This window comes from Vulpes lagopus, chromosome 22 (genome assembly GCF_018345385.1).
Source record: "Vulpes lagopus strain Blue_001 chromosome 22, ASM1834538v1, whole genome shotgun sequence".
NCBI classification, from domain to species: domain Eukaryota; kingdom Metazoa; phylum Chordata; class Mammalia; order Carnivora; family Canidae; genus Vulpes; species Vulpes lagopus.
In genome coordinates, this window is record NC_054845.1 from 22,059,022 (window position 1) to 22,078,256 (window position 19,235).

Below are 19,235 nucleotides of genomic sequence, written 5' to 3' on the forward strand. Positions count from 1 at the left end.
ACAAGTATATATACAAGATTTTTTTAAAAAAAGATTTCTATAAAAAGTTTTTTAATCACAATATACAGCAGTTAAAATCAGTTTCCTAAATTATTCATCTAAGGTTCAAACTGCAAAGGTTTTCCTGGACAAGCTACACACATCACATACACATTTATATCACATTTCTATATATGTGTCTTTCCTATTCACTAAGTTATAAGGTGATGTAACCATGTCTAACCTAAACAGTGTAAATATTCTGTAAAATGAAAATAATGCAGGATACTTTATGATCAATTACTAAATAATAGTAAAAAACAGTCATTCAAAAATTACTGTGTTATACAAATAAGTGCCACAAAAATAGCTCTAAATGGAACACATTACTTTCCAATTTATATAACTCCACTTCAGCTAAATGAGTTCTCTGCACAAAATACAAGAGTGAAAAGATATCAATTCTAAATATAGCATATGATACTATTTCCATCAACCCAAGAAAAGCACCAAAGTGGGTCAAGCATTTTCCTATCATAGTTTTAAAATTTGAATAAAGAATAGAAACTGGCACTAATTTCTCATAGTTAAGGAATACTATTTAAAAAGAAAAAAGATAAAGCAAACAGCCACCAAAGCTATACATTTGATTTGGAACAGGAGGTGAGGGGTAGGGGAGGCATTTGGTTTGAATAAGCAGAGGTCTTAAAATCATGAAGTTCAAAAAATGTTCAGAAAACATCCCAAGGGTTCAATATCCTGATTTTATAGGTATGAGTCACTGTATGTACAACAGCATTAAACTTATTTAAAGAGTTAATCAGACATGAAAATTTGTCTTAAACAAATTATTCTTAATTAATGAGTTTATTTAAAAAAATAGGGTTTAAAAACTACGAAAAGAAGAAAAAGGGTAAATGCGCTGCTTGAAGGGATCATGGGCAGAGAAGTAACAAAATAAAGAAGGCAAGCAGCTTTTCAAGTCATTAGAGACAGCTTTTCAATTTTAAAACTGTGTTTTCCAACAACCAGGAAACAAAAGTTCTAAATGGGAAGTAGAGACACTCAAACCCCACCCACTTCTCACCTCTTTCCCCCAACATGATGCTCTTCCTGAAGCAGCTCCTGGGACAGCTTGGAAACCGCATACTTAGCACACACTATTTGCACACACTGTTCAAAAACTGGGATTACTACAGTAACAAAAGAGGCAAGTCCCTGACCTCACAGTTTACATTCTAGTTGGGAGGAGGGTAAAAACCCGATAAAATAAAAATATATTTTGGCAAATGATTAGTGGTACAGGAAAATAAAGCTGGGTTTGGGGGCTAGGAAGCACTAGAAGGTTGCTATGTTCAGATCCCATAGTACGGAGCCCTCTCGGATAGGACTACACCAGAGCGGGACTTGAAGGGGGTGACGCAGCCCCCTACAACTGCTCCTGGCAGAGAAAATTGCCAGTGCAGAGGATCTGAAATGGGAGCACGTTTGGTGGATTCAAGGAACAGTAGGCAGCCCAATGTGGCTAAAGAAGAAGGAGTAAAAAGGGAGTCTGGCAGCAGCTGAGAAGCCAGATTCCAGAAAGAGACAACCATTTCAACCTCGAACTTAGATCTAAGGCTCTTTTCCTTAGCCAAAAATCTACCACTAAGATAAGTAAATAATGACATTCTGAGGCCATGTCCATGTGACATGCAGAAAGTGTAAGTTTCTCACATTTAATAAAAATAAACGGGAAACGGACAGCAGAATTGAGAGGAGAATAACCGATGCCCTCTTCTCTGACGGACAGCACCACTTTCACACTCCAAGAATACCGTAAACGCAGCCTTATTTTTGACACATTTAAAACACCCTGTCTCCAGCTTGGAGGAACACTGGCAAATGACCACTTGGTTCTTAGTTCTGTGTTCTGCTGGGAGGGTTCAAGTCCAAACGAATAAGATAAATGGCAATTCATAGTTCGTAAGTATGGTGGGACTGAAGGAGTACTGACCTAAGATCTAAGAAATTCAAGTTCTAATTGATCTCTTAAAATAAAAAAAAAATTAAAAAAAAAAAAAAACCCTGACTTCCCTCCCCTTTTTTTGGTAATTGCTCCTTAACCATAAGCAAATCATACTACGTTTCAGCTTTCTCATTTGTGAACCAAGAAAATTAAACTGCTGATTTCTACTTTTCCCTTCATTATCAAAATTACAGCTTGGGGCACACTTGCCGGGCTGACGTCCAGAAGGCAGGAGATAGAGTTCTCAGAGCCCAAGAGTAACTAACCCGTGACAGCACCTATGACCCTCTCAAGTGCCTTAGGTCACCTCCTCATCTTCAGCAAGAGATCAATCACCGTGCCGCTGCCCTCACTAGACAAGAAGGGCAGGACCTCTGGTCGTAGACCTCAACTCATCTCTTTCTCTCCTCCTCCTCCACCTGGGCAGTTGCAATGTGTCCACCACACTCCTCTTCTCTCCCTGCCCACACACCCCACCATTTCACATCAGAGCTCGGTCTACCACATGGTCTCTCAAACAGTCTCTGGTCTCAGCCCACTCTGAGCTGTCCTCTGTACTAACAGCACTGACGATGCCCCCTTGAGTAGGGCAGTAATGTCTACACTCCTCCTCAGGGGATTCAAAGCCCTTACAATCTGATTCCAATCTCACTCCTGACCTCTGGTTTCTCTCTAATAATAATACACTCTGCACTCCACCCACATTAAACTTAGTTTTTCAGATTTCGAAAGTTCTTTGCACCTCCTCGCCTTTGAGCTATTGTTCCCTAGATTTGGGCTTCCGTTCCCATTCTGTATACCTTGGGGGGCGGGGGGGGGGAGAGCGGCAATGCTCACTGAATCCACGCCTTACTTCCTCCACACTAAGAGATCCCAATTTTTACAGTTACCCACTCTTTGAGGACTGATAGTGTCTTCAACCACAAGGTATGTCAATACCAATTGTGTGACCAGTTCTGACCAGTAAGACATAGGGCGAAGTTCACTGGAAAGCTTCTGGGAAAGGTTTTAGCCCCTCTTTTAACACTGGACACTGTCACATCGACAATTGTAGCAATCATCCTACAACCATGCAGGGGAGATGAGGGAGGACAGAGCCAACAAGTCAAGGATGGAATTGTACAAAAACAAAGAATTTGGGTTTCTGGTGCAGCCATTTAATTGCTGAACTCACCAACGAAATCCATCTATACTGAGATGATCTTTATATAAAATAATATACTGCCTTTAGGCATTCAGCTAAATATCTTGTTATTTGCAGCCAACAGCATTCTATTAGGTATCTTGCTAAAACTTTTACCTTATAAGTTTACATGACTTCTTTGTCACCCTCTCTGTGAAGCTCTGCTGATCAGTCCTGAAGTTGGCTTCTTCCTTCCCTATGAATCTACTGTACATTTTTATGGCTTCTATTATAAATTTATTATAGTATGTAATTAACTTTTTAACATCTATATTTTTCACTAAACCATGAATTCCTAAAGAATAAGCATTCTTTCCACTTTCTCTAGCTTATAGCTCTTTCCTAAGCTACAGGTTCAACAGGTTTCCTGCCTTACAGATACAAAATTGGCAGAGAATTAATTATTTCCTTCTCCATATCAGGAAATGGTACCACCATTTACCTCCACATTGCTAAAGTCACACTAATTCTAGTATGTGTCCACACTTCATATATAATCCATCAGAAAGTTTGTTGCCATTAACTCAAAAATATCACTAATCATTATTTCTTATAATCTCCACTGCTATTACTTTAATCCAGGTGATCATACCTGGATGAAACCTCCTCAGTAATCTCCCTGCTTCTGTTTTTGTCCCACCCCTCTCTATTACAAAGCAGCCGGAGTGAACTTTCTAGAACACAAATCATGTTATTCCCTTAATTTAAATCCTTTCAGTGGTTACCACTATTCTTAGATTAGACACTGACATCGCCAGCAAGTATGACCTTCTTCTCTATACCCTTCAAGCATGCCAAGCTCATCCACTGAAAGACCCACACAACATTTGCTATTTCCTCTGCTTAGAACACTTGTCCTCCAGATAATGGATGCCTACTCGTCCTCCTCATTCAAGTTTCTTTTTTTTTTCTTTAAGATTTTTTATTTATTTATTCATAGAGACACAGAGAGAATGAGAGGCAGAGACACAGGCAGAGGTAGAAGCAGGCTCCATGCAGAGAGCCCGACGGGAGACTCGATCCAGGGTCTCCAGGATCACGCCCTGGGCTGCAGGCGGCACTAAACCCGCTGCGACGGGTTAGCTGGCACCCTCATTCCAAGTTTTCATTAACTAACCATACAGTTCTTTGTTGAGCCCCTCCTCAATGACACAGCTAGAGTGATGTGCATTTCTAGGAGATTTCCCAACTGCCCACCTCAATCACATACTACAAAATCTTTAAACCACAGTATTGTATAGAATTCCTGAAATTTATTTTCCATTTGATAATTAGTTTTACATATTTAAATTTCTCTTTCCTACTCTCATTAATAGCTCTTGAAAATAAGAGTTCACCTGTCACATTGATTGCAGAATGAAACATCCATGCCAAACAAATATAATGGGGGAATTAAAAAAAAAACCCCACTTGTTGTTAGACTTATTCTAACAGTCTTTGAATTAACAATACCTAATACAAAGGAATTGTGTCCAATATTGCCCTCATTGTGTAAATTGAAATATAATTATTGCTAACTGGAAATATTATCAAAAAAGTTCTATATTCCTTTCAATAAAAGACAGAAATTCCCCAAAGCCTAATCCATACTTACTACTAGGAGCAAAGGAAGAGAGGCTAAGTTATGAATGATTTCATTTTCTGGGAAGTGGTAGCAAGCAAATAGTGCATTGACCCATATTTTCATTCTGCATATCTCAGGTTCAGGCCGCAAACCAAAATTTACTGGTGAATAGTGCAGAGGGGTCTGTGATTTAGAATGGATGCATGATTTTGGGTGATTTTTTAAGTAAATGCAGGTAGGGAAGATTTTTTTTTCCAACTTCCTTCAATAAGTATACAATAGGAAAATAAATGATTAGGTCTTCACATAAGTAAGGATCAAGTACACACTTCAGATTCAATGAAAAAAAAGCAAATTCAATTGAACATAAACAATATATTTACTAGGATTTTGTTTTGAATTGAAATTTGTTACTTACACATATTTTTTTCCAACACCTTTTTGGTGGGTAAAATGAAAAACCAGTAATAGACATGCAAAAAAAAGAAGGGAATCCCAGTGTACGAAGGAAAACCATGAGAGAAGAAAGCAAGAGAAAAAAGGAGGCAGAAAATGTATTTCAAGAAATAATTGCTGAAAACCTCCCTATTGTGGCAAAGGAAAACAGATATTAGATCAAGAGTCACAGAGATTTTCCAACACACCAAGATACATAGTAATTAAAATGGCTGAAAGTGGGTGCCTGGGTGGCTTAGTCAGTGAAGCAGCTGAACCCTACTCTTATTTTCACCTTAGTTCGTCATCTTAGGGATGTGAGATTGAGCACCCAGTCTAGCTTGGGACTCAGTGAGGAGTCTGAGATTCTCTCCCTCTCTCTAAAATACATAAATCTTTAAATAAATACATAAATAAAATGTACAGTTAGATATATCTTCTTTTTGAAAAAAAAAAAAAAAAAAAAAAAAAAAAAAAAAAAAAAAAAAAAAATGAGAATAATCTAAGGGAAGCTCAGCAACTCCAACACATCAAGTGTGATAATATTTGTATTATAAACACTTTAAAAGAAAAAGAGAAAAAAGGAGGCAGAAAATGTATTTCAAGAAATAATTGCTGAAAACCTCCCTATTGTGGCAAAGTAAACAGATATTAAGATCCAAGAGTCACAGAGATTTTCCAACACACCAAGATACATAGTAATTAAAATGGCTGAAAGTGGGTGCCTGGGTGGCTTAGTCAGTGAAGCAGCTGAACCCTACTCTTATTTTCACCTTAGTTCGTCATCTTAGGGATGTGAGATTGAGCACCCAGTCTAGCTTGGGACTCAGTGAGGAGTCTGAGATTCTCTCCCTCTCTCTAAAATACATAAATCTTTAAATAAATACATAAATAAAATGTACAGTTAGATATATCTTCTTTTTGAAAAAAAAAAAAAAATGAGAATAATCTAAGGGAAGCTCAGCAACTCCAACACATCAAGTGTGATAATATTTGTATTATAAACACTTTAAAAGAAAAAGAGAAAAAAGGAGGCAGAAAATGTATTTCAAGAAATAATTGCTGAAAACCTCCCTATTGTGGCAAAGTAAACAGATATTAAGATCCAAGAGTCACAGAGATTTTCCAACACACCAAGATACATAGTAATTAAAATGGCTGAAAGTGGGTGCCTGGGTGGCTTAGTCAGTGAAGCAGCTGAACCCTACTCTTATTTTCATAACCCTAGGAAATCGTCATCTTAGGGATGTGAGATTGAGCACCCAGTCTAGCTTGGGACTCAGTGAGGAGTCTGAGATTCTCTCCCTCTCTCTAAAATACATAAATCTTTAAATAAATACATAAATAAAATGTACAGTTAGATATATCTTCTTTTTGAAAAAAAAAAAAAAATGAGAATAATCTAAGGGAAGCTCAGCAACTCCAACACATCAAGTGTGATAATATTTGTATTATAAACACTTTAAAAGAAAAAGAGAAAAAAGGAGGCAGAAAATGTATTTCAAGAAATAATTGCTGAAAACCTCCCTATTGTGGCAAAGTAAACAGATATTAAGATCCAAGAGTCACAGAGATTTTCCAACACACCAAGATACATAGTAATTAAAATGGCTGAAAGTGGGTGCCTGGGTGGCTTAGTCAGTGAAGCAGCTGAACCCTACTCTTATTTTCATAACCCTAGGAAATCGTCATCTTAGGGATGTGAGATTGAGCACCCAGTCTAGCTTGGGACTCAGTGAGGAGTCTGAGATTCTCTCCCTCTCCTACTGCCCTCTCCCCTTGCTTGTGCTAAATAAATAAATACAATCTTTAAAATAAAATAAAATGGCAAAAAGTAGAGAAATTTTGAAAAGCATCAAGAGAAAAAGAAGAGATTCCTAGACAAATGAAAGGTAAAGGAGTTCCTAACCAATAAACCAGCCCTATAAAAAATGTTAAAGGGAATCTTTTGAGTGGAAAGGAAAGACCATAAGTAAGGGTAAGAAAAGTAGGAAGCACAAAAAGCTTGAGATATTTTAGAAAGGATGATGGAAATTCAAAGTAAAAATATAAAGAGACTATGGTTGGGTGGCGGAGGTTTAGCGCCCTTAACAAAAACGATAGAAAGATCAATCAACGTGAGGTTTAAGATGAAGTGAAAAATACCCTAGGTGGAATTGCCTTTTCAGATGAATCTTTAGCAACTGTGACATGATAAATAATAAAGCTTAAAAAAAAAATTTTAAATGAGAATAATCTAAGGGAAGCTCAGCAACTCCAACACATCAAGTGTGATAACATTTGTATTATAAACACTTTAAAAGAAAAAGAGAAAAAAGGAGGCAGAAAATGTATTTCAAGAAATAATTGCTGAAAACCTCCCTATTGTGGCAAAGGAAACAGATATTAAGATCCAAGAGTCACAGAGATTTTCCAACACACCAAGATACATAGTAATTAAAATGGCTGAAAGTGGGGTGCCTGGGTGGCTTAGTCAGTGAAGCAGCTGAACCCTACTCTTATTTTCACCTTAAGTCGTCATCTTAGGGATGTGAGATTGAGCACCCAGTCTAGCTTGGGACTCAGTGAGGAGTCTGAGATTCTCTCCCTCTCCTACTGCCCTCTCCCCTTGCTTGTGCTAAATAAATAAATACAATCTTTAAAATAAAATAAAATGGCAAAAAGTAGAGAAATTTTGAAAAGCAGCAAGAGAAAAGAAGATAGTTACATACAAGAGAAAACCCCATATGGCATCAGCAGATTTTTTTTTTTTTGGCAGAAACCTTGCAGGCTAGAAAAGAATGGCATGATAAATTCAAAGTGCTGAAAGACAAAAACTTTGAAGCCGAGAAGACTCTATCCAGCAAGGCTATTATTCAGAATAGGAGAGAAAAGAAGAGATTCCTAGACAAATGAAAGGTAAAGGAGTTCCTAACCAATAAACCAGCCCTATAAAAAATGTTAAAGGGAATCTTTTGAGTGGAAAGGAAAGACCATAAGTAAGGGTAAGAAAAGTAGGAAGCACAAAAGCAGTAAAAATAAATCAGTCAAGGGAATTAGGAAAATATAAAGTATGACACCATATACCCAAATGTTGGTGGGGAGAGGAGTAAAGAACAGATTCAAATTTAAATGACCATCAACTTCATACAGATTGTTATTTACAGAAGATGTTATTTACAAACCTAATGGTAGCTACAAATGAAAAACCAGTAATAGACATGCAAAATAAAGAAGGGAATCCCAGTGTACGAAGGAAAACCATGAGAGAAGAAAGCAAGAGAAAAAAGGATCAGAAAAGAACTACAAAAACAACCACAAACAAGTAATACAATGGCAATAATATATATGTGCCTATCAATAATTAGAATATAAATGGAAAATAAACTAAATTCTCCAATCAAAAGACATAGGATGATAATGGAATAGTTAAAAAAACAAGACCCATCTATATGCTGCTGACAAAGAGTCACTTCAAACCTAAAGACACATGCAGATTGAAAGTGAGGGGAGAGAAACATTTATCATGTAAATGGATATCAAAAGAAAGCTGGGGCAGCAATACTTGTATCAAAATAGACTCTGAAACAAAGACTGTAACAAAAGACAACCCTGTATAGTCATTAAGGGGATAATCCAACAAGAAGATACAACAATTTTAAGTATTTATGCACCCAACATGGGAGTACCCAAATACATAAAACAGTTAATAACTCTAAAGGAACTAATCAATAGTGATATAATACTAGGGGACTTTAACACCTCACTTACATAAATGGACACATGATCGAAACAGAAAGTCAACAAAGAAACAAGGAGTGACACGCTGAACCAGATGGACTTAAGATATTTCATCCTAAAGCAGAATACTCATTCCTATCAAGTGCACAAGGAACATTCCCAGAATAGATCACATAGGTCACAAGCCTCAACAAATTCAAAAGAATCAAAGTTTTACCATGCATCTTTTCTGACTGTAACACAATGAAACTAGAAATCAACCATAAGAAAAAAATCAAGCGTAAATACAAGGAATTAAATAACATGCTACTACTAAACAATGACTATGTCAACCAAGAAATCAAACAAGGAATCAAAATGCAAACGGAGACAAATGACAATGAAAACACAATAGTCCAAATCTTTCTGATACAGCAAAAGTAGTTCTAGGATAGAAGTTTCTAAGCAACACATGACTACCTCCAGAAGTAAGAAAAATCTCAAATAAAGAACCTAACACCTTACACCTAAAGGAGCTAGAAAAAGAAGGATAGATAAAATACAAACCAGCAGAAGGAAAGAAATCATATAAAAATTAAGCAGAAATAAATGACACAGAAACAAAAACAAAAGAGAAAGAAAAATAGAAAAAAAAGATGAGGCCAATGAAACCAAAATGGTTCTTCAAAAAGATCAACAAAGCTAATAAACTTCTAGGCAGACTCATCAAGAAAAAAAAAAGGACTCCAAAAAACAAAATCAATAGTGAAAGAGGAGAAATAACAAAGGATACCACAGAGATACTAAGGATTATAAGAGAATATTGTGGAAAATCATATGCCAACCTAGAAGAAATGAATAAATTCCTAGAAACATATAATGTACAAAACTAAAGCAGGAGGAAATATAAAATCTGAACTTGGGGCACCTGGGTGACTCAGTCACTTAAGCATCTCTACCTTCAGCTCAGGCCATGATCCCAGGGTCATGAGATCAAGGCTGGTATTGGGCTCCCTGCTCAGCAGGAAGTCTCCTTCTCCCTCTGCCCCTTCCCTAACCCCACTCATGTGCGTGCGCGCGCACTCTTTCTTTCTCTCTCTCTCAAATAAATAAAATCTTTAAAATATCTATATATTTATGTGTATATACATACACATATGTGTACGTGTATATACACACATATATATTTTAAAGATTTTATGTGCATATACACTTATACATATATACATATATATATAATCTAAACAGACCAATTTACCAGCAACAACATTGAATAAGTAATCCATCAACTCCAAACAAAAGTCTAGGATCAATAAGTTTCACAGATGAACTCTACCAAATATTTAAAGAAGAGTTAATACCTATTATTTTCAAATTTTTCCAAAAAATAAGAGAAAAACTTCCATTTTCATTCTATGAGGCCAGCATTACCCTAATACCAAAGCCAGATAAAAATATCACAAAAAGGGGTGCCTGGGTGGCTAAGTCAGTTAAGCATCTACCTTCAACTCAAGTCATGATCCCAGGGTTCTGGGATCAAGCCCCATGTCGGGCTCCATGCTCAGTGGAGAGCCTGCTTCTCCCTCTCCTGCTCCCCCTTCCTGTGTGCTCTTTCTCTGTCAAATAAATAAATATTAAAAAAAAAAAGAAAGAAAAGAAATGAAATGAAACGAAACACCACAAAAAATAAAGAGAACTACATGCTGCTATCTCTCATGAACACAGATGCGAAAATCCTCAACAAAATATTAGCTAACTGAATCCACAATAAACAAATCATTCACCACAATCATGTAGGATTATTATGGGGATGCAAGGGTGGTTCAATAATCACGAATCAATCAATGTGATACATCACACATATCACATCAAAAAAGAAAGGATAAAAATCATATGATCGTTTCAATAGACTCACAAAAATCACGTGAAAAAGTACAACATCCATTTATGATAAAAACCATCAACAAAGTATGGTTAGAGGAAACATACCTCAACATAATAAAGGCCTTACATGAAGGGAGAAGAAATGTGTGGGAAATATCAGAAAGGGAGACAGAACATAAAGACTCCTAACTCTGGGAAACGAACTAGGGGTGGTGGAAGGGGAGGAGGGCAGGGGGTGGGGGTGAATGGGTGACGGGCACTGAGGGGGACACTTGATGGGATGAGCACTGGGTGTTATTCTGTATGTTTAAACTGAACACCAATAAAAAATAAATTTATTATAAAAAACACAAAAAAAAAACAAAAAAAATAAAGTGGAGAGTGGTAATTAAAAAAAATAAAATATGGGGATCCCTGGGTGGCGCAGTGGTTTGGCGCCTGCCTTTGGCCCAGGGCGCGATCCTGGAGACCCGGGATCGAATCCCACATCGGGCTCCCTGCATGGAGCCTGCTTCTCCCTCTGCCTGTGTCTCTGCCTCTCTCTCTCTCTCTGTGTGACTATCATAAATAAAAAAAATAAATAAATAAATAAATAAATAAAATAAAATAAAATAAAATAAAGGACTTACATGAAAAACCCATAGTGAACATCATATTCAGTGGGAGAGAAACAGAGCTTTTCCCCTAAAATCAGGAATAAGCTAAGCATGCCTACTCTCCCCACTTGTATTCAACACAGTACTAGAAGTCCGAGCCTCAGCAGACAACAGAAAGAAATAAAAGGCATCCACATTGGTAAAGAAGAAGTGAAACTTTCACTATTTGCATACAACATGATACTACATACAGAAAACCCAAAAGAATCCACCGGAAAAACTACCAGAACTGATAAATGAATTAAGTAAGGTCAAAGGATACAAAAGCAATGTGCAGAAATCTGCTACATTTCTATACACTAATAATGAAGCAGCAGAAAGGGAAATTAAGAAAACAATCCCATTTATAATTGCACCCAAAATAGTAAGATACCTAGGAATAAACCTAACCAAAGAGGTGAAAGACATGTACTCTGAAAACTCTAAATGTTGATAAAAAAAATTGATGACACAAATGCACAGTAAGACATTCCATGCTCACAGATTGAAAGAATAAATATTCTTAAATTAAAATGTCTATACTAGCTACCCAAAGTAATCTGTAGATTTAATGCAATCCCTATCAAAATACCAACAGTATTTTTCACAGAACTAAAACAAACAATCCTAAAATCTGTATGGAACCATAAAAGACCCAAATAGCCAAAGCAACCTTGAAAAGAAAAAACTAAGCTGAAGGCATCACAATTCCAGACTTCAAGTTATAGGACAAAGCTGTAGTGATCAAGAGTATGGTACTGGCACAAAATCTATGTGTCATAGATCAATGGAATAAAATATGTAAAATAAATAAATAAATCCACAATTATATGGTCAATCTTAAAATAAACAAAGCAGGAAAGAATATGCAATGAGAAAAAGTCTCTTCAACAAACGGTGTTGGGAAAAGAGGACAGCCACATGCAGAAGATGAAACTGGACCACTTTCTTTCACCATATACAAAACTGAACTCAAAATGGATTAACGATGTAAATGTGAGACCTGAAACCATAAAAATTCCTTAAGAAACCACAGGCAATAATGTCTCTGACATTGGCCAGAGCAACGTATTTCTAAATATGTCTCCTGAGGCAAGGGAAACAAAAGCAAAAATAAACTATTGGGACTACATAAAAATAAAAATCTTCTACATAGCAAAGGAAACAATCAACAAAACTAAAATACATTCTACTGAATGGGAGAAGATAATTTGCAAATAACATATCTGATGCAGGGTTAGTATCCAAAATATATAAAGAACTTATACAATTCAACACCAAAAAATTCCAAATAATCCCATTAAATATGGGCAGAAGACACGAACAGACATTTCTCCAACGAAGATATACAGATATCCAACAGACACATGAAAAGATGATCACCATCAATCACCTGGGAAATGCAAAAATACTAAATAAAATCCTAGCAAACCGATGTAAAGCATTTGTTTAAAAAATAGCACACTACATTAAATCAAGTTTATTACAAGAATATAATATGGTTTAGTATTTTTAAATGTATTAATGACACAACAAGCAAAAGGTTTAAGATCATCTCAGTACAAACTAAGATTCATTTAATAAATAGTAAAAATAGTAAAATAACAAGATGTTTATTTTTCATATTGATTTTAACACTGGCTCTAAACCTACAGTAAATTATTTTTTTTAAATGACAATAAAATAAGGATGCCAGCTATCACATTATTTTACAATACTGTCCTAGAAAATCAGATAAATGCGGTAAGAAGTTAAAGTTAATAAATGATAATCAGATCCTTAGAATTAGGTGTTGGCTAGATATAAGAGAAATGTACTAAAATGAACAGTTTCCTATATATCAAAGTAAAAAGTTGTATTTATTAACAGAACATCCAGTTCACCAGAATAAAAAAAGAATCAAATATCTAGGGAACCTCAATAAATATCAAGTGCACACATAAACATACATATGTAAGATCACATATGTGTAACAGATGAAAAACTTTACTAAGATATGTAGCAGAAGGCTTAAATAAATGGAGAAACATGCTATGTTCCTGAATGAAAAATCAAGCTTATTAAATCCATTATAATCCATACCCTTAGTCAATTTCAACGTCAACTCTAGTAAGATTACTTCTTAACACAGTGTATTAGACTTTGAGTGACCTAAGAAGCTGATAAAGAGAGAGAAATCCATCGGTCCTTCCCCTGCCCCTGCCACCACTGTCCCGGTCACTACTTTAGCTCAGACTCACCTCCCTGGGTTATTGGACAGAGTTCTCCGCTGAGCTCCCAGCCGTGTGCAGAAAGAAGTTTTCAATGTAAAATTTGAACCCTCTGGCACACAAGGTCTCGTTCTGCCTCTATCAACTTCTCCAGCCTCTTATGCGGTCATCCTCCTCCCCTTCATACTAGCTGACATCACTAACCAAAAGCTCCTAGAACTGAATTGATAAGACGACGTCTTGACGGCAATGTCCCTTAGTACCCATCAGCCCCTTCTAAAAAGCCCATCCTCCTACTCCTCTTCTTTAAAAGTCAATGGAAGTGCTCCTTCCTCTAGAAAGGCTTTTATGAGTTCCTCTAGTCATAAAATTACAGCCCCTAATCTAGATTTTCACAGAATCTTGTGAAGTGACCCATGAAGGCATGTGTCACACAGCTCTGTAATCACTGGCCTGTCTATTCACTCCACTAAAACACAGCAAGCAGATAAAATGATTGGAGGATGAGGAAGTAAAGTAGCAGTGGCAAGAATATGAGAAAACCTAACAGGATGTTACTGAAGACCCAGGAAATGAAGGCATTCGAGTAAGAAAACTTCAATCTCAAAAGAATGAAGAAGACTGCCAAAATGTCTGTTATAGAGCTGAAGATTGCCATTCAGAAACTCAGAAAAAGCAGATAGACCCTACCTACCTACAGCTTCGCTTAGTCAAAGTACCAAGGCATAAAAAGGGAAGGACACTGGTTCCAACCCTCTTCCTTCTTCCAGGGATAGAAAAGTCTAGTCCCGGTTATCGAGAGAAGAGTTCCATTAAGAGCAAAAGAGACATAATAAATATACATAAAAATATAAGCAGAGAAAATAAAAGTAATACGCCTGCCAACTCAGAGCCAGAGATATTAATGGTTTAAGGAACAAGAGCTTTAGGCTAAAAAAAAAAGGGTAGTAAAAACTCCATCTAGTCCCCATGGTCCCCCTCCCCATGCTCTAAATGGAGAAAGTCAAGGAATGAATTCTCATCTATGGTCACTTGTCAGTACATAACTCAAAAAGACAATATACAGAACACTGGCAGAAAAAAAACAGATCTTAAAAATGTCAAGGCAATAGATTCCTATTGGGAAGCCACGAACCTACAAAAGGTAACATACTATGGATGCCCACCAATGGAGAAGAGACTAAGAATTCCCCCAGGGAGCACACATCATGTCCACTAACATCTACCAGGAACCAGTTCCACGACCCCAGAAAAGGGGCAGCTTATAGAAACTAGGTTTTAGACTTTTCACACCACACTTAAAGTCAATCTGGGAGCAGAGAGGCAATTGCTATTGTCATCAGATCTCTTTTTCAAAAGAGAGGAAAAAATATATCATCTTCTCATGCATTCAAATACTTACTCATTTCTACTACAAATAAATGAGGGTATAGACTATGTTAAGCACTTGGCAGGACCAGAACAGGCATGATTTAGAAAGGCTGGTATAAAAAATGCAGAAGAGAAAAAAAAAAAAAGCTGAAGGCAAAGGGAACAGGAGGAAGATTATTAGCAAGAGGAGGCTGGAGAGGTAAGTGGTGCCACACAATCCAGGGCCTTATGAACCATATCTTGAAGTTTATTTTAAAAACATTAAGAGGTACCAGTGAAGGATTTTAAGCAAGTAAAGTGATTTGGCCAGACTTCTACTTTTATTTAAAAGTTCTCGGGCTACAGTGTGAGGAATGAACGAAGAAAAGTAATCTGAAAAGGAGGAGACCAGTTAGGAAACTGATAAACCCAATCAGGTGAACAAGAACTACTATGAAAACATCCCGAGATGAGCACTGGCTGGTATTCTATACATTGGCAAATTGAATTTAAATAAAATATAAAAAATTTAAAAACTAAAAACAAAATAAAACAAAATAAAACAAAATAAAATAAAATAAAATAAAATAAAATAAAATAAAATAAAATAAAATAAAATAAAATAAAATAAAATAGAAAAGCAAAAAACATAGCAAATACTAAAGTATGATGACCACCAGTCTGGAAAAAAAGAAATAACAATCAATATTTAGAAATAGCTACCACACACTTATACCCTAGATGAATCTACCACTGTATTTGCACCATAGCTGACTTACCGTCCTCTACTCAACGTTATCCTCACCTCTCTCACCAAATAAATCTTGCCTCTATCCTAACTGTATCAACCACTGTCCAATCCAGTAGTTACTTGGCCCACGTGGCTATTTAAATTAATTAAAATACATTTTCAAATTTAGTTTCTCGAAATAAATCTTTAAAAAGGGGGGGGATCCCTGGGTGGCTCAGCGGTTTGGCGCCTGCCTTTGGCCCAGGGCACGATCCTGGAGTCCTGGGATCGAGTCCCACATCAGCTTCCCGGCATGGAGCCTGCTTCTCCCTCCTCCCGTGTCTCTGCCTCTCTCTCTCTCTCTCTCTCTCTCTCTCATAAATAAATAAATAAATAAATAAATAAATAAATAAATAAATAAATCTTTTTTTTTTTTTTTAAATTGGTTTCTCGGTGGCAACAGCCACATTTCAAGTCTTCAACAGCAGCAGATGACTACTGGCTACTGCGTGCCCGGCACAGACATAGAGCACTTCCATCACTGCAGAAAGATCTATCAGATAGTGCTGGGCTACAGATATACCTACATCTGCCACTTCACTAGGTAAGCCTATTTAAAAACAACACATTTATCTGAGAGGCACCTGTGAAGGCAGACTCAGCTCACTGTCTCATGCCCACACCTTGTATATTAATAAGCTTCACCGTGTAGTGAAGAATCATGGTGTACAAACCACCAGACAGGCCCTGTGTTTTGGCTCATTAATCCTCACTATGCTCTGAAGAAATAGAAAAGCAGCAGGCATCACCCATGTTTTATAGGTGAGGACACCAAGGCACAGAAATTAACCTGCCTGAGGCTATAAAGTCAATAATGGAGTCGCAAATAAAAGCTGAATTCCCTAACGCCCTGACCAGTGCTCCATTCATTAAAGTAGTCATGGCTGATTTAAGAACCCAAGGATGGAAACTATTCAGTTTCACCTGACCCAAGCAACCATTTGCTTTATCAAATGGCTGGCTATACCCACAGGAGGGTCATATCTGTTAGGACCACGTATTTGTGTGTGTGCACGCACACGCGTGTGCACATGCACACCAAAAAAATAAAAGTACATAAAAATAGGTATCCCTTGAGCTTGCCTTAACTATCTCATCACATGTGACAAAAAATAAAGGATATTAGACACACTTACTGAAACTAAAACCTCAAGGTATGGTACACTCTTGCATTATTAATTTTTTTTTAATTATGCTATAAAAAATGACAACTTAGAAGCTCTGCATTTTGTAATTCTTGTTTGCCTCTGTAGCCAAAGTAAGCGTGACTTTTGTGTGCTCTTTCTAAACCTATACAAGCAATGGGGATAGGAAGAGGCAGTTCTTCTATTTCCATTTCAACTCCTCATTAACTGAAAAGAGTAAAATAATATATAGGGGGACACGAACCAAGTTATAGATTAAAGATATAAAATCCACATATGGCAATTGCTTGTGACACTCTTGACAATAGCAATTTGAAAATGCAGCCGCCAGCATTCACTAATGCATCTCTGTGCCCTGACACTGCAAAACAATTTACCGAGAGCTTCATTTGAATGATGTGAAAAGTCTAAGAAATAACTCAACAGCACTTGCCCAACATCTAAATTCTTATCTATTTTAACTAAATATGCAGAAAAAGTGTAACATAATAGAATTTTCAAAACAAATCCTGAAGGACCGGGAAGCATCCAAAATTGCTATTTCTACGTTTCTAATTCCTTTCTAATTAATAAGTATGACCCAACCTACAGAAGGTAACTATGTGAACTTAACCAGGAAAGTCAAAGCTTCTGAAATTAATTTGGCAATCGCTTCTGAATTAAAGGAGCAAACCTCCCTCAAATATGTAAGTGTCACAAAAGGAAGAGGGCACGAATGCTGATATTAAATACAGAATATAATGGTCACGTCTAACCTCGGTTGTGAAAGACAAGAAAGGGAGCCATCAGCTGGGGTCTCATAGTGTGTGCTCCATCAGTCTGGACTCAGGAATACAAGTAAAACAACAGTGTTGAACTACTCACACGGCATCCCTGGAGGCTCCAGAGGCGAGTAAGAGCTTGACTATCTCCAAGTGCCCATTCCTGGCAGCATCGTGAAGCGGGGAGTCGTTCTGATAGCCAGGAGTGTTCACCAACGCCTGGTGCTGCAGCAACAACTCCACTACCTTCAGGTGCCCGTGATTGCAGGCTTCGTGCTAAGTGATAAGAGAAGAAGGGAGAAAAGTGATGATGCATAACAACACAGTGCATCATATTGTAGTGAAATTGCACCTTAGGAAAATAAATGTGAACTTTAGTCAGTAAAATGGTTCTTAACCTACTCACATAGACCTTAAGTACTGACCCAGAGTAAAGCCCTGTTAATAATTCACGATTATTAACATGATGATCAAGATCTATGCAATTCATGGAAAAAGAAGTTATTTACCTGAGCCTTTGATCAACTACTCTTTTTTTAAGAAAAATGTAGTTGACCAATTCTACATATGGTATAAACCAACTCCAGCTCCTCAACTGTTCCACCGTAAAAAAAAAAAAAATCACAAACAACAAAAATTCAGAGTATTTAACAACTAGATCATGCATAAAAAGTGAAATTCCCCACGGCTGAAGAGAATTCACTAAATCAGGTTCTTAGTGCACATATACTTAAGTGGTGCACCCACATATACACAATCACCCCACAAAATGAATATCCCTGAGAGAGTATTTAAAAGACAAACCTCTTTTTTTGGTGAAGTTACAAGTTGCTGTACAGCTGGTGTTGATGGTAACAAATATAAATAATATATATAATATATAATATATATAAAGGTAAGTGCTCAAAAAGAATGAATGATTTAACAATGCAATGTTCAAAGATGCAAATCTTTCCTTATGTGGAATGAACTGTTAACAATGCCACTATGTTTAACTCCAATAAATCTCTGTGGCATACACTGTTTTTTGAGTACATCTATTCAATTTATAAGCAATATCACACTAAATGTCTGTGGGTCTATTTCTAAGAGAAAGGAAGCCAAATTAGACATCAGGTCCTCTAATAAATCACTTACCAAACTTTACTACAATTTGCCTTACTGGCTTTAAAAAAAATTTTTTTTGACCTTTTTCACCTTTCTTTGAAAAGGTTAGCTAGCCTACGGAGTCAAAACAACAAAGTGACTCCGATCCAGGCTAACCCTTTCCCAGCTTAAAAACTTGGTGAGAATTATATATCACTTTAAACCTTTTTTATACCTGGCCTAATGAGAATCTCCTAATTTCTGTGATAACTTTCCAGCTCACAGGATAAGGGCTTCCACTTTCTTTGTTGATACCTCTACGGCTATCAGGCAGTCCATACAGCGCTTGTTACCATGTATTTGTGCCATTCCTTTTCCAGGCTATACTTCACATTGCATTTTTAGTAATAATAATAAAGATTTTTTTTAATTGTGTAATGTCTGCCAAGATCTTCTACTACTTCTACACATTTGCAATTAGGTAGGGTTTAAATGAGGCTATAATA

The 19,235-nt window shown here is 36.7% G+C and overlaps 1 protein-coding gene across 1 annotated transcript in view; it reads right to left on the reverse strand.

The window, feature by feature from the left end:
* Positions 1-19,235, reverse strand: part of BARD1 (BRCA1 associated RING domain 1) — a 73,582-nt gene that overhangs the window by 15,067 nt on the left and 39,280 nt on the right. Inside the window, exons 6-7 of the mRNA XM_041737186.1 lie at positions 17,747-17,919; positions 7,315-7,375 (exon numbers count right to left, since the gene is read on the reverse strand). Of these exons, the coding sequence (XP_041593120.1) occupies positions 7,315-7,375; positions 17,747-17,919 (234 nt within the window). The remainder of the gene's footprint in view (positions 1-7,314; positions 7,376-17,746; positions 17,920-19,235) is intronic.